The 14,564-nt window shown below is 40.5% G+C and overlaps 1 protein-coding gene across 4 annotated transcripts in view; it reads left to right on the top strand.

The window, feature by feature from the left end:
- The window catches only part of atp8a1 (ATPase phospholipid transporting 8A1), a 93,630-nt gene that overhangs the window by 65,676 nt on the left and 13,390 nt on the right, over positions 1-14,564 (top strand). For all 4 annotated transcript variants that reach the window (XR_013295482.1, XM_077577319.1, XM_077577320.1 and 1 more), the window contains 6 exons: positions 5,853-5,927; positions 7,491-7,613; positions 11,226-11,304; positions 11,843-11,904; positions 12,015-12,071; positions 12,393-12,500. Coding sequence is in view for 3 of the 4 variants with exons in the window: in XM_077577319.1 (XP_077433445.1) it covers positions 5,853-5,927; positions 7,491-7,613; positions 11,226-11,304; positions 11,843-11,904; positions 12,015-12,071; positions 12,393-12,500 (504 nt within the window). In the remaining variant the exon portion in view is untranslated. The remainder of the gene's footprint in view (positions 1-5,852; positions 5,928-7,490; positions 7,614-11,225; positions 11,305-11,842; positions 11,905-12,014; positions 12,072-12,392; positions 12,501-14,564) is intronic.

Below are 14,564 nucleotides of genomic sequence, written 5' to 3'. Positions count from 1 at the left end.
TCAGAGTACGAGCGTTTAAATCTTTCTTGCATGTACAGTCATTTGAACTCTGCAAGGCATGAAAGGAAAATACATGGAAGAGTTACAGTAGATTGCAGATACATTATAAAGTTGTTGCTTTTTTTTCCTCCCTGGACCACCGTGAAGGTTTGCCAAGTTAGCGTTGTTCAGCTCGCTTTCCTCATATCATTGAAGATAAATGTGAATGCCGTGGATGGCGTGTGACACGCAGCAGACCTCACACTGATTACAAGTTCAAAGCTGCAAGCGAGAACGGAGATAGGTTAAGTGCGTCCTATCAGCCACGGCGTTACGATGTTTTGATCTGCGCCGCTTGTCAAGTAGTAGAAAGGTAGCAAAGTCTTCTGAGGGTCATGCTAAATTTGAAAAGGGAAAACATGAGGCAACAGTAGCACAAATGTTTTATTATGAACTTTTGTGTGTTCCGTGTTTTACAGAAACGTTTCACCTCGCCTTCTCATTTCATGATAACAGAAAATTGGGTTGAACAATTCATCAAATTCAAATTGACATCGCCGTGTAGTAGAATGCAATTTTCAAATTGCAATGTGGCATTTTGTCGGGAAAAACGACTTTGTTTCAGTTGGAGGCTTTATGTATGCTTTAAGTATTTATTTATTTATATAATGTCCAAATAAGTTCAGTGCGTATGAATAAAATCAGGAACGGCAGGTCAGCCTTTTTAAAGGTCAGGGCCAGAAAATTGTGATCGCGCACCCGTCGTTGTTGTAGTGAACGCTTAAAAGACTGCAGTCGAAATGTTTAGTAAGTAACAACTCTAATTTAAGTACTGTAGATAAATTAACTTATAGGTTAAATGTGTATTTGCCTTTATTTCATTGATAGCATAACCTATAAGACCAACACAATAATCTATAATAAATCAGATTTTTTTTTTTGATACTAGAGATTAATTTGTTTATTGTTTTTGTTACAAAACATACAATGTAAGGGCACCATATTAAATGGCAGTCGGGGGGAAAATGCAATTGAATTATTTTTCTAAATTGTTCAGCCCTAACAGGAAGTGTTTGAAACTTTTGAGTTTAGCTTTGCATTGTGGTCCGGTTGAGATGATCTCACAAGCCATTGGTTCCTTACTATGTTTGAACAGTTATCCCAAACGACAGTTGCTTTGTTTTTTGTCTATTTGTTCTGCGCCTGAAGTTTGCATTCCGTCTTTTAATCACATGTAATCCGGGTAAATGTTTTCCCACATGCTCTGAATGTATTCTGAAATGCCACGACTTGCGATGCGTTTCAAACATCCACTGGCGGACCCCCACTTCCTCCCCTTGTACAGCTTTCTCCTTTTACAGTTGGCCTGCCGTTGTAAATGAACCACAACACTCCCAAAGACCTCAGACCACAATCGAATGGCGGTCAGAAATTCCTCTCAACATTGTTTGTGTGTTCTTCTCGGACTGGGATTGCAGCCCCTCGCCTTTCAAAACCACTTTGTGGGTTGTTCGTGTCCGCGGGGCCCGCGTCGACGTTCTAGCGCTGATTTTGTCGCTCGCTGTGGAAATGGACTTCACGCTCCTCTCGCCGTGTGTTGCTTCTTTAGGGGTTTCAAGCAAATAATAGGACACTTTGTCAGCTTGAAATCTAACACACAAGCACCAGTTTGTCACTCTAAAAGGTTTAGCTTTGTCCTGGCATGTGCTTCCCGTCGCTCCCAGGCTACATTTCCACAGGGGAAATTTAAAGATGGGATGGGAATTTACCTTACATTGGGAGAATTATGGCATACACAAAACTTAATCCTGTTTTTTTTTTCTTTTACCTTGTCGCTTCTTTGGTTCTTTTTAAGATTTATACTTGAAGTCTCAGTGCCCAATTTCAATTTAGTGTCTCCACCCGTATCTGATACTGCCGTGCATAAGATAATCCTTTATGATCCCCTGAGGGAAAATTCAGGTGTTTTAACAGCACACAGTAGATTGTAAAAAAAAAAAAAAAAAAAAAAAACTATAGAAGAAAAATACATTGTTGCAAATTGTTGCCAGGCGTTATTTGTACAAACTGAATCATGAATTAATGATAAACAATATAGAATTTACAAAAAAAAAAAACTAAAATAAATGACGCATTTATGGAAAAATGCAAAGTAATGACAAGAATCAATGCAGACCGGACCAAACTAAAATTTCATTAAGTGCAGCATACTGTAAACATAGACGCACACAAAGTTGTAGAGCAGAAATATAAGAAGACGCTGTCTCTTCATGGCATATGTTCTTCTAAACTACTGCACGGGAACTTTACAACATGGCCACACTCCAAGAGACTGATGTGTGACTCTGTAGGTGCTGCTGTTTTGTTTCGCAATACAGTTCAAATGGGTTAACTGTAATGTCCACATGTGGAAGATGGCATCTGAACTGAGATAATTAGTTCTTGCCAATTTTTGTATATTTGAAAGAGGAGTTTTCCTTGAGGGAGGCATTTAGTTGTTGTAGCGCCTAATTAGGAGGGATGTGTATTATTTGGGGAAATAAATTGTTTGTTTGCTTGTTTTTTTTTTTACTTAATAGCAGAAGATACAACATGGTTATGTTAAATCACATACAAAACACCTTCTCCAAACACTGCAAGATTACTTTTAAGGTGTCTTTTTTTTTTTTTTTATCAAGTGTTTATTTGTTTAAATGAATGACCCAGCTGGTAACTTATTGGGCATGACGTTGGGAAATCCGATATATTTGTTACTATTCTAGTGTTTCCAATCTGTTTCCAATCAGTTCTGCTTCCATCAATTCATGGCACCTTGCCTGGTTGTAATCATGCACATACTTTAGCTAATGTGATTCCTCCAACAGAATTCCCACTTTCATCCCAAACGACACAGTTAACTAAAGGAGTGCGGTGAAAAGGGGGCTGCATTCAGTCACATTCACGCTAAGAGACCCCTCCAAAAGGGAAACCATAGCAACATCATTCAAACAGCCAATCCTGCTGGCCACTTGTGTTTGATTGACACTTGGCCGGGGGTGCCACAGAGCCCGCTGATGGACAAGTGGCATTTATGAGACCATTACATGAAAGCGTATTCACGAGGCCGTGCTCCGCATTGCAAAACGCCGCCGGTCGCATGCGACGCCACATATTTGCGGCATATTTATCAGCTACTTCCTCATGTCCTCAATGGTGCCATTGTGCATGATTTCTATTAGCGATTCTGCAGTAGTAACCCTAAGCGTATCAGGGCCCGCATTGTAAGGGACAAATGTCAACCCCTTCCAGACACTTCTCAACGAGGCCTCCAGAGCTGTGCAATCATTGATTTTTCATCCGCTACTGAATATGCAAAGAGTCTTCTAATCGCCTGCATGGCTTCTTTTTTTTTTTTTTTTTTCAACATGTGCAATGGGGGAGAGAGGCCAGCCACACCCCTCCACTGAGTGGCCCTCAATGACGAAAAGAAAAGGGAAGAAAAATCCTGGCGGGTTCTTCCCCTTAATGAGCAAATCAATGCATCTGTCCCTCAAGAGAGACAGACAGAAGGGACGTATTGGGGACCCCAAGGACCAGGCCAAAACACTCACATAAGAAGCAGTTTGCTGTGAATGGAAGCCTTTTTAACTTGCACAACAATAACCAGGCTCTAGCCTCGCATTGAGCAGAGCTGTAATTAATTCAGCAGTTTGACCTGCTTGCTAGCTTCTCCTCGTTACCGCAGCTTGAGGCAACCTGCCTCCTGGCTCTTAGGGGCTTCATGCACACATAAAGCATAGCAATGCCTTCGAAGTATGCAGTGAGCATCTGCTGCATCATGGATATGCCAGGGAGCACTGAGGTCTGCTGGAAGAGTTGCCGCATAATTGAGATCAAGCCAAAGCTAATGATGATGATGATGACTTGAGTGTAATAAACATGTATGCTAACTTTATTTAGCCAGTCTATGGTGTTTCACATTATATGTTAGCATAAAGCTAATTTAAATGAGATTCCATTCAGAAAAGCCTCATTGGGGCGATCACATTTAACCTACAGTCTATTATAGGTAATGAGTTAAGTACAATCCCGCAAACCATAAGAAAGTCAATCTACACAACTAATACTGTAATCTGAACAAGTGGCTAATCAACAATGACATTTGTCAACATTAGTTCCTGAAAATCCCAGTACTATATGGTTTAAAATATGTATTTTGTGTGAAATTAGTTCTCCATGAACCCTTGCATATTCTTGTGTTAAAAATTTGTAGTAGGAGAGGTAAAACCATATGGTCTTTCTGTATCACAGATGGGTCTGGAATGTATCCCCCATGACAGAGGACAGAGGTTCACTGTACCGCTAAGCCAAAACAAGACCCCCAAAACTACTTGTGGTTGTAGAGCTTCGCATATTTTGAGTGTGCATCCCATACGAGTGTGAAAACAGGGCCCCCGCGTACAAAAGCAACAGGCTCATGGTAGAGTGCACCTGATGGAGGGGAGGCTGGGGTCCGGGTAGGGTGGGCGTGGTAGCGAGGGGGCACACACACACACACACTCATACACATACACATAAAACTGGTCTTGGTCTTTACGCGCATGCCTTTGAGCCTTAAGATTGGGGGTTGGGTGGCATGTATGCTCTTTCACAATTTAAAGGGGAGAGCCGGTGGCAGATCGAGAACGGGAGGGAGATGGGGGGGGGGGGGGGCGGTCGGGCGAGACCCTCAAATAGTCACAATTTGTGGCAGCTCATGCCTTCATAATGAAGTCCAATGAAGCGAGGAAGTGCTTGCTTAAGGCTGCAGCCCTGATGTTCCCCAGACAGCTTTGACATGAGTGATAACGAGGTCTGCTTCTGGAACGTCACTTGTTGAAGTTTTAACAACATGAGGACTCTTTGTCTTCTATCGACACAATGAGTTGAGAATTTATTTGGAAGTGACAATTTTCAATCATAACTGCACCACTCACTGGGAGGATAACTGGACAAATCTGTAGTAAGCGGAAGGTACTATAGATTAAAAGTGGTATAGATTTAAAAGATAAAAGTTTGCATCAGTTGAGGTGCCTGTAGCGCTTCCTGTTGACCCTCTCTGCCTTTCCTCAGATTGACTGATTGCCAATTTATTCAAGCTCTCGTCATTTTAGGATGAATGGGTTAGGAAGTAACTCTTTATGCTTTTACTCGCCACTGAAAAGTGGATTCATCTTGTTAAAAACTGTTCATTTATGTTAACCTCTTTGTGGACACGCCTCTGAAGTTGTAGAATTCCAAATTTCATCAAGGATTTGGAGAGAAATATGTAAAAGCATTTGAACACCAGATTTTTCTTGGGCTTTTTTTCGTGAGAAGTTAGATTATGTCAGTGGAGTCACATTCAATGTCGTGACAATCTTGCATCACTTTTATAGATGTGAAATATCTAAAAAAAAAAAAAAGCCAGGTCACCTTATCACACTTTTGTCATTAACGTTCAGACCAAGTTTTTATTGGTTTCACATCTTAACATTAGAAGTTAGTTTTACACTTGTGTGACATTTAACGGTTCTAAAATGCAAATTAAAACACTGTACAGTTAATAAATGTTTTATGATGGCAATTTAAATAGGTTATTTTTTTGTTTCCACTGCTTACTATGAGAAAAAAAATTATATTGTATTTGATATTGTTTTATGATCTTCTTTATTGTAGTTGATTGTCAAATTCCAAAAATATCAAAATACTATAATAGAAAGAGAAGTAAATAGTTTGACCACTATCCTTGCCATTTCGCTGTCCCTCAAATGGATTTACACTTGAACTCTAATCCATCTGTGATTACGTTTTGCTTTTTCGTCTCCTGCTCATTCACTCATCCCTCATGTGATTTTTTTTTTTTTCTCCTGCAGATCTGGTTTGCATTTGTCAATGGCTTCTCGGGTCAGATTCTGTTTGAGCGCTGGTGCATCGGCTTGTACAACGTGGTGAGTGTTGATAAAAGCTTTACAGTCTACATATCTTAACGCTGCCAAAATAGCTGTTGTTGGAACCATCCCTTCATTGCGGGATTGTGTCACTAACATCCTGAAAATCCTCCAGTGTATTAATGACCCTTTGTCAAAGCTCAACCTTCCCCTGTGGCCTAAACTATGCGCTGAATGTGAAAGAACAACAGTTTAGCTTGCCCCAGGAAGTGTTGTTAGCCGGCGCAGCTATGCTTGCATGATATTAAAAAGCAAAGGGGAGTCCCGCAGGGCTCTGTAGTGGGGCCACTCCTAATGAAGTCATATTTCATATCTGTCATGACTTTGCTGAAGTAAAAATGTCCATCTGCGTGTTTCTGATCATGAAGTGAATGTTCTTGCAGCCCTCGCATTCATTTCCCTATAAACCACCACCTTGGTCCCACTGGTGGGTGCAGCCCAAATTCCTGTGGCTCCGTGGGAGTCTGTCAGAGGCACCGGTCTGAATCCGCCCTTCAATGGAGATCTTCACCGGAATAAGAAAGGAGCCCGGTGGAGCATGTCGCACAAACCAATGCCTCTGCAGACTTCCACTCATGATGGGCCCAATGGGAAGTCGTACTAAGTGACCCACTCAAGCCCCCGCCTCTAAACCCCTTACACACCATCTCAGCAGTACAACACTGCTAAATCATTGCACTTTAGGCCAGGCTGGAATACCTGCTTGTTAGAGAGATGAGGTTTGCATGCGAGCAGATGTGAAGCATCCAAAGTAAGGAAACCTGAGAGGTTTTACAACAATGTCAAAACAAAAACAGAGGGCCAGGAAGAGGGAAGAATGAAGACAATGCCATGAGAAATCACAACAGGAATTTGCTTTATACTATGAAGATGGAATACTAGCAAAGAGAAATGTTTGCATAGCTTCATTGACTGATGAAAATCATGCATAATTAAATATTGCAAGTTTTTTTCATTTTATCCAAAACACAAAGAACAATAATGAGATTTTTTTTTAAATGACCCTCCCAAAAAAGTACCTGTTTTCCATTGGGTGATGAAAAGGAATAATCATAAAAAATAAATAAACTCTCAAATTTTGGAGTTACATGTTTTTCATTATACATTGAAAAGTAATAAAAACTGCCAAAAGTTGAGTTTTCAAAAGTCCTTTTCATCAGACAATGAATACAAAATGACCCGGCACCAGGACCCAAAACATCATCAGAAGCAACAAAACTTATATCAAGAACAGCCTTTTCTTCTTTTCCATGCTTTAGATATTCAATTTGCAAAAACAGCAAAATCAGACTGTTTCTGAATACTGCTTAACACCATTGTTGCATGGAGTCCACCAACTTCTGGCCTAGGACAGTTGAACTGCATTCCACAAACTTAACTTTTTAAAATACACTGCTATTATTCTGAAAACAACTGTGTAGGGTAAAAAATATACATACCAAAATGACCCTAAACTTTGGCTTTATTTTTGGAATTGTGCCATATAATTGGATTGTGTCTGCTGCAGCCCTGTCATTTAGTTTTTTCTTTTTCCCCCTCCATGTGTTTTAATTTCTTGCCCAGATCTTCACTGCCCTGCCTCCACTCACTCTGGGAATATTTGAGCGCTCCTGTCGGAAAGAAAACATGCTGAAGTACCCGGAGCTCTACAAAACCTCCCAGAATGCAATGGGATTCAACACCAAGGTAAAGTACCTTTGCAGCACTTTTCACTGAGTAAGAAAGGCTGGATGTTTGCCCTGGGCTGGTGTGACCTGTCCTGTCTGGTTAGCCAGGCGGGGTAGTTTTAGGTGGGGGTGGGGGGGCGATTAGGACAAGGTGGGGGCCCTCTTGTTAAGATAAGCAATAAAGACGTCTCCTCTTTTAGCCACAGTGGGCTCCTGTACGCTTCTCACAGGCGTGGTGACCTGGTTAGTGTGGCGTGGAGGTGGAATAAAGAGCGATTGGCCATGGGGGTCACGGGCAGGCAAGGTCAGATGGGTGGTTGGGCCGGGGGGTGCAGAAAGAACCAGAGGGATATAAAGGATATAGCATGATGCCGTTTGCCATGGAGAATTATGCAATTTGTTAAAGCACAAAACCATTTGTTCAAGTGTGCGGAGAAATCAATTGGTGAGTTATGAAGCTAATTGTGATGTATACTACTCACAAATAGTTCAGGATATTAGACTTTTTAATGAATTTCAGGATGAACCGAAAATTCAAAGACGTGAAGGCCATCTAATAATTAGGGATATAACGATAGCGGCAATGTTGTGATATTGCTATATTAAAACTGCCACCATACTGTCGTTGTCATGTCACGACATTAAAAGCAGCACATCTCATTTCCATTTCTATCAGTTCTAGCACCCTCTGGTGGCTAGTTTTTTTTAATGCAGTTTAATTTTCATAAGGGATGTTTTGGCCCTTTTAAGTTTAAAATCCGTGCTAATCGTCAGATGAAGGGGAACGTAATATACTTGTGAACCGAGTCAATTTGTGGAGGAACCCAATGTGTAAGTAATATATTATATATATATATATATATATATATATATATATATATATATATATATATATATATCAATATTAAGTTTTATTAGAGATTGTAAGATAGTTAATATGCTTTGCTGTTATGTAGAAAAGGACAATATTGTGCTTTTTTTTTTTTTTTTTTTAGTTTGAGCTCATTGTTTTTACAATTTTGTGACCTTTTTTTTAAATATATCGCCAACCTCCCCACAATATCGTGACAATATTGTATCATGATGTAGTTACATCCCTACTAATAATTCCAGTAGTTGTCAACTGGGACTTTTCTAACTGATTATTTGGATAACTATAGTATTTATTAGAAGAAGACCAGAGCCAAGATTCAAACCCTGAGATACAGAATCCACTTTCCATGACCTGTAAATGATTCTTTTGCAATGTCTGCAACTTGTCACTTGTTTTTGCACAATTTTATTCTGCGCTATTTTTCCTTGTGAGTAAAAAAAAATTATAGACTGTGAATCAAAGCTGTTTGTGTTGAGGTGAGAGGAGGAAGTGACCCAGGGTGGCAGAATGTGAAGGTGTCACCTTTTAACAACATATTCCTTACACTTAGGTCACCCACATAAACCTCTCTTTATGTGGCCATGGTGTTTACAGCCGTGTGCTAGTTGGCCCCTCCCTTCGCACCTCGCCCATTCAGTCCGCTCAATATTTGACTCGATATTAATTACCGGATTCTATTATATTTTTTGTGTTATTAGCAATTACAATTAGCAGAGCCACAAAGACAAAATCTGTGCAACACAGATCTCACTGTGACAAATATGAGCATTTATTGATTTCATTAGCGTTCATGCTTTTGCGCAGGGGCCTAGCGTGCACTCCCACTGGTTTGTGAGCAGGATGGAGGACGGAGGCCAAGCTGTGAGGCTAATTGGCATAAATGTGCTTGTAGAATGAATAATAATTTAGGCAGCATCTGACCAGCGAGGAGGGGGTTGCCGGGGCGAGGGGTTCTTTTAGTGTATTGGCTTTTGTGGACACAGCGAGAGGGTGAGGTAATCCCGGGAGGGGTAGAAGGGTGGAGGATGATGTGCGGAGGGTGTGTGTGGGCTCAATTGGACTTTGTGGTGAGCTAGGATAGGAAAGGTGAGGAGGTCGGGCCACCGAGGCCAACGTGCAGAAGCAACGGCCTACAGCCCAAATTCAACTCAATTCTATTTCAAGCGCTGCCATTTAAATCTGTGAAAACCCCCCAAAGAAGCAGCCTAGTTTTCAAGGTGAACTACTTTTTTCTTGCATAAAGTTTCACGGTCTGATTTGCTGAATCAGTTAAAAAAGTGTTTTTAAAATCCTCTCAATGAATAGAGGGCAGGACAGGACGATTTATTTTTGAAGTCTTGGTGTTAATTTCTTTGTATCAACACAGGCGTCCAAAGTGGAGCTTTTTTTTTTCTATTGGCAGAATAGATTTCACGGTAATTTCACACTACATCGCCCATTAGTGTTGTACTTGGCTCCAGCTGTGTGGAATGTATATTTGGAGCATGTATGATTTAGACTTGATGTGGAAGACTCATTATATAAGTCTGCATACACTTTTAACGGGCTTTTATCATTACTGTGGCAACTGGGAGTGTGTTTTTGTGCTAACACACTCAATTCTGCTTACTTAGGGCTTAAGCTTGTCACTTAGTGCTGAGTCTTAATTAAATTAACCATTAATCAGTCAAGGAATCATATTCAGTAACAATATGCTCCTGGGAGGAAGTTAACCCCAAATAGTTGTTTATTTGATAATGAATATATAACCATAAGAATTATAAATAAAGAAAAATACAAAATAAAGAAAAAGTTATACAATAAAAAATATCCCCAAATCCCATCCATTATTTTCAGAAGTAAGTTTACAAAAAAATATAAATAAAAATGAAAATGAATGAAATAAAAATGAAAAAATACAATCAAGTTACTGTGGTAATTTTAAGATGATAAATAACCAAATAAAATTAATTATTTATACAGGACTGCATTAATTTATATTATTGTACAATCTACTGTACAGTAGCTGAATTGCAAATAAACTACAGATTATTATAGTAAAATTATTTAAAACCATTAAGTACATTTTAAAATGAATTCATCAAATTGAAATGGATTAAAAAATAGGAATCTTCATTGCAGTCGTAATTTTTTTGCCGCCAATAATCTTGAAATTAATGTAAGTAAGTAAATCAAGTGTCATCAACATGATACCCACGGGCCTGTAAAAAAAAAATAGCTCAGTTCGTCAGTGTTGGTGGCAAGTGAAAATGCGATACTGTGATTTTTCTATGAAAGTTGTAGACATTTGGAAATGTAAACACTTGCAGAGATTTATAGAAACACAGTTTTATGTATTGATATTTAGTCCTTTCCTACCTTGTGAGATGAGAAGTCATTAACATTTCAGAAGTGTGTATCAAACTGGTAGCCCTTTTCATTAAGTGCCAAAGAAGTAACTCTAATTTTTTACATTTCCAGGCCACTTTTTCCTTCCAAAATACGTTTTAGTCTGCTTTTGCTTCACTGCCACTCCCCCCACCCATTCGCACCCACATAGGATATACAACGTGTCTGTCAGCGGGGTGGCTATTGATAGTAGGGGCCTCGACAAAACCGCCACTTAGCCTAGCGCTGGGCTAGCACAAAGGGCCCAGGTCAAAGGTTGCTTGGTAGGCAGGAGCTCCCCACACTCTTTTGTATTCAACCTCTCTCTTTCTCTCTTGTTGGAATTTTCGACCATCTCCAACCCCCTTCTTTTTTCTTTTTTCTTTGCAGGTCTTCTGGGCTCATTGTCTGAACGGCCTCTTCCATTCCGTCATCCTCTTCTGGTTCCCTCTCAAAGCCTTCCAGCACGGTGAGCAGCTCCCGGAGATTCACGATGAGGAAGGGAGCGCAGTCAGCGTCGCATACTTTGTCTTAATTAGCGCTTTCTGCATGCGTCCACTGGTCAATTGCTAACATGTGTGTCCTGTCCTCCAGTCACAACGGGACACGCACTTTATATTGTGCTAGCACCACTTCTTCATTCCAATAGCCTACATTTCAACGAGGCTATGGGGAATTATTTTAGAGTCAAACACAGTGGAACCTCTAAAGTAGAAAGCTCCAGAAAGTTTTCTGCAAAATAGGCCTCAAAAGTCAGCAGATGTTGTCTGACTTCACGGGAAAATGCAGATGTTAGCGTAAATAGCATGTAGCTAAATTCACAGTAGCTGAAGCTGCTTTTTTTCAAAAACAATCACAAGTAGCTAAACTATTAGATTTTTTGTGTATGCTTCCAACTGAGTTGAGTGGGAGCAGTTTAGGGAAGGTGGGGAAAAGCCAGACTGTAGTAATTCTCCCTGTTAATATTGCACCCTATCATCTGACACTCCTTTTCAATCTCCTCACAGATACAGTGTTTGGCAATGGAAGAACTCCCGACTATCTCCTTTTAGGAAACATGGTTTACACAGTAAGTAAGCACCCATCACGCAGACACACAAACATCTGACGTGTCTACAAGGACGTTTTATGTGTATAAGTAAGCGTGTTGTATTCATGTTGTTATTTGTGTCTCCGCAGTTTGTGGTCATCACAGTTTGCCTTAAAGCGGGCCTGGAAACCTCATCATGGACTATGGTAGATATGAGTCGTATGATCTGCGCTGTATATTGTCATAAATTGCCGCATAAAATGTCCTGATAAAATTACATAATTCTCATAAAAATTACATCTTTTTGCACATAATTCTAAACCTTTATTTGTATCAGAACATATCTTTTTTTGTGTGAAAATATTTTTTCCTGTGTGCTAATAATATCAATAATTAATATGACAGTTTTTTCTCTCAGCATTCACACTAAAATGGGGAGCATTCCAAATATAGCCACTGGCATGCGTTGCAACATACCGAAATTTATGTTAGCGTAGCTCACCAACGCTGTCATTTGATGTTTGCAGTTCAGCCACATCGCCATCTGGGGCAGCATTTGCCTGTGGGTGGTGTTCTTCGTCATCTACTCGTCCCTGTGGCCCCTCATCCCTCTGGCCCCCGACATGTCGGGCGAGGTAAGCGTACGCGCTCACACACCTGCATTACCTCACAAGTGACTCCGTGCGGCAGACGCTCGCGAGCGCACCTTCGTAAGGAGAACCAGAGACTCGGAGCCTGTCAGACCTCCGGCTTGCGTTGCATAATGACTTAATTGGGCCAATTAGGAGGCTGTTTGTGTTACGCCGGCCTCCCTGCGCGCTGAGTATCCGCAGGTGACGTTGAGACAGCGAGGCAGTCTGGTACCAAAACAAATGGAGGTGAGGCGAGTAGCGCTTGTTTCGCAGGAAGCAGACGACCCTGAAACTGTTTGCTTTTGAAAAGGAAAAAAAAATAACTGTTTTCGTTTTGTGGCCTTTTGCGTCTTCTGTCTCTGGGCCACAACGACAAGTGATGTTTCCCAGCACATTCTGAGTTCTCGTCATCATAAAGTACCAAAATCCTGGCAGGAATTTGCTATGCATGCACAGACTTCTTTGGCGTGTGCCGTTTATGACCTGGTGTGTTTAAAAAACGTGAATATTTTTTCCTTGCCATGTTTATACATAGCTTATGCCAAATGTTGCTAAAATCTTATACTGGAGAGAAATATATAGATTTTTTTTTTTTTACTCAAATGCATACAGTGGCGTATTAGGGCCATGTACAGTATAATTTTTTATGTATTTATTTTTCCAGAGAGGGGGTAATATTCCAAGAAAAAAACTCGCAAATTTGCCACTTTAAACTCAAACTAAACTTTACTATCACTTCCTGATCAGCTGACCAACACTAACCAATCAGAAGCTAGCATACTTAAGGTAAATGCAAGTGAATGACGGAGAGCAGCAGATTCGATACATCAACTTTTAGCTACTTGTACCCAAAAAATACCAAAATGTATGAATGTGTAAATAATAAATCTGGAAACATAAATATACATTTTAACAAATTAAATTAAATGCTTTGTCGCTGGCCGTACCCAACGCTTCAAAGAGCGAAGGCTTAACATCGTATGATTAATGTCTGCTAAAGCAATTACTATCTCCTTATTTGTATGCTACGTGTATTTCTCGTAAATTTCTGAGGGTTTTTTTCCGCAAATCTGCTACTTTATAAAGTCACAAATTTGCGAGTTTTTTTCTCAGAATATAGCCCCCACCCTCTGAAAAATATGTATATTTATATGTGGCCCTATTACGCCGTCGTAAATGCAGAGGCAGGCGTGGCTTCTTTTTTTTTTTTTTTTTTTTAAACCCATCATCTTGATTTCAAATTAAAACAAAATCAAATTGGCTATTATGGAAAAAAATGGCGAGAATTGTGTAGCAACTACATTAATTGTTAATAATACTATCTCCACATAAGGTAAGGTCGTCATCATCAATATGTAATATTGTTGAGGGTATTTCGTTGACAGCATATGGTAAGTCGCCACACTTCGATCCACTAAAGAAATATTTGCTGGTCACACAAGCAAAGAGCTGCGTGTGTGCTCGTGTTGACTCGATCATATTCCTTGCTCTGTGCTTTCATCCGCGTCCCGCAGCACTTCACTGAACACACTAATGTTGTCCTGTGACATGTTGGTAACCTTACACAACAGATGACTCCCCCCCCCCCCCTCCCTCCTCTCATGTATGCGCCCCAACTCGGGGATGCCAGTATCATCAAACAAGCGCACATCTTTCTTTCTTTGTATGAAACTTGAGACGGCATCACAGAGAAGAGCATGCTTAAGACCTGACGCAGGAACACACAATCTTTCACAAAGCCCTTCGCCCCCTACCAAACCCCCTCCTAACTCCACGTCAACTTCAATCTGTACATCTTCTGCCCTTGCCTCTGTCTCCCTTCCTCGACGACTTGTTGCGTCAGCATGTTTTTCCCCAGCTCTTTGTCTAACCCCGCCTTGGTCGAAAAACAGCCCCAGGGCACCAGAACTCTGCTCTCCTCTTTTTCATCCTCCATGTGGTGTCATGGTAACACATTCATCAATGTCAGGCATAATATTTTTGCTCTTGACAGGCCAGGTGCAGAATCCATCCATCTCAATCACATACACATACCTCAAATGTTGGATGTTGATATTAAACGAGAGA

This window comes from Vanacampus margaritifer, chromosome 10, assembly GCF_051991255.1.
Source record: "Vanacampus margaritifer isolate UIUO_Vmar chromosome 10, RoL_Vmar_1.0, whole genome shotgun sequence".
Taxonomy (NCBI): Eukaryota; Metazoa; Chordata; class Actinopteri; order Syngnathiformes; family Syngnathidae; genus Vanacampus; species Vanacampus margaritifer.
The sequence above is the reverse complement of the archived record's forward strand: the minus strand, read 5'-3'. Positions and strand labels throughout refer to the sequence as shown.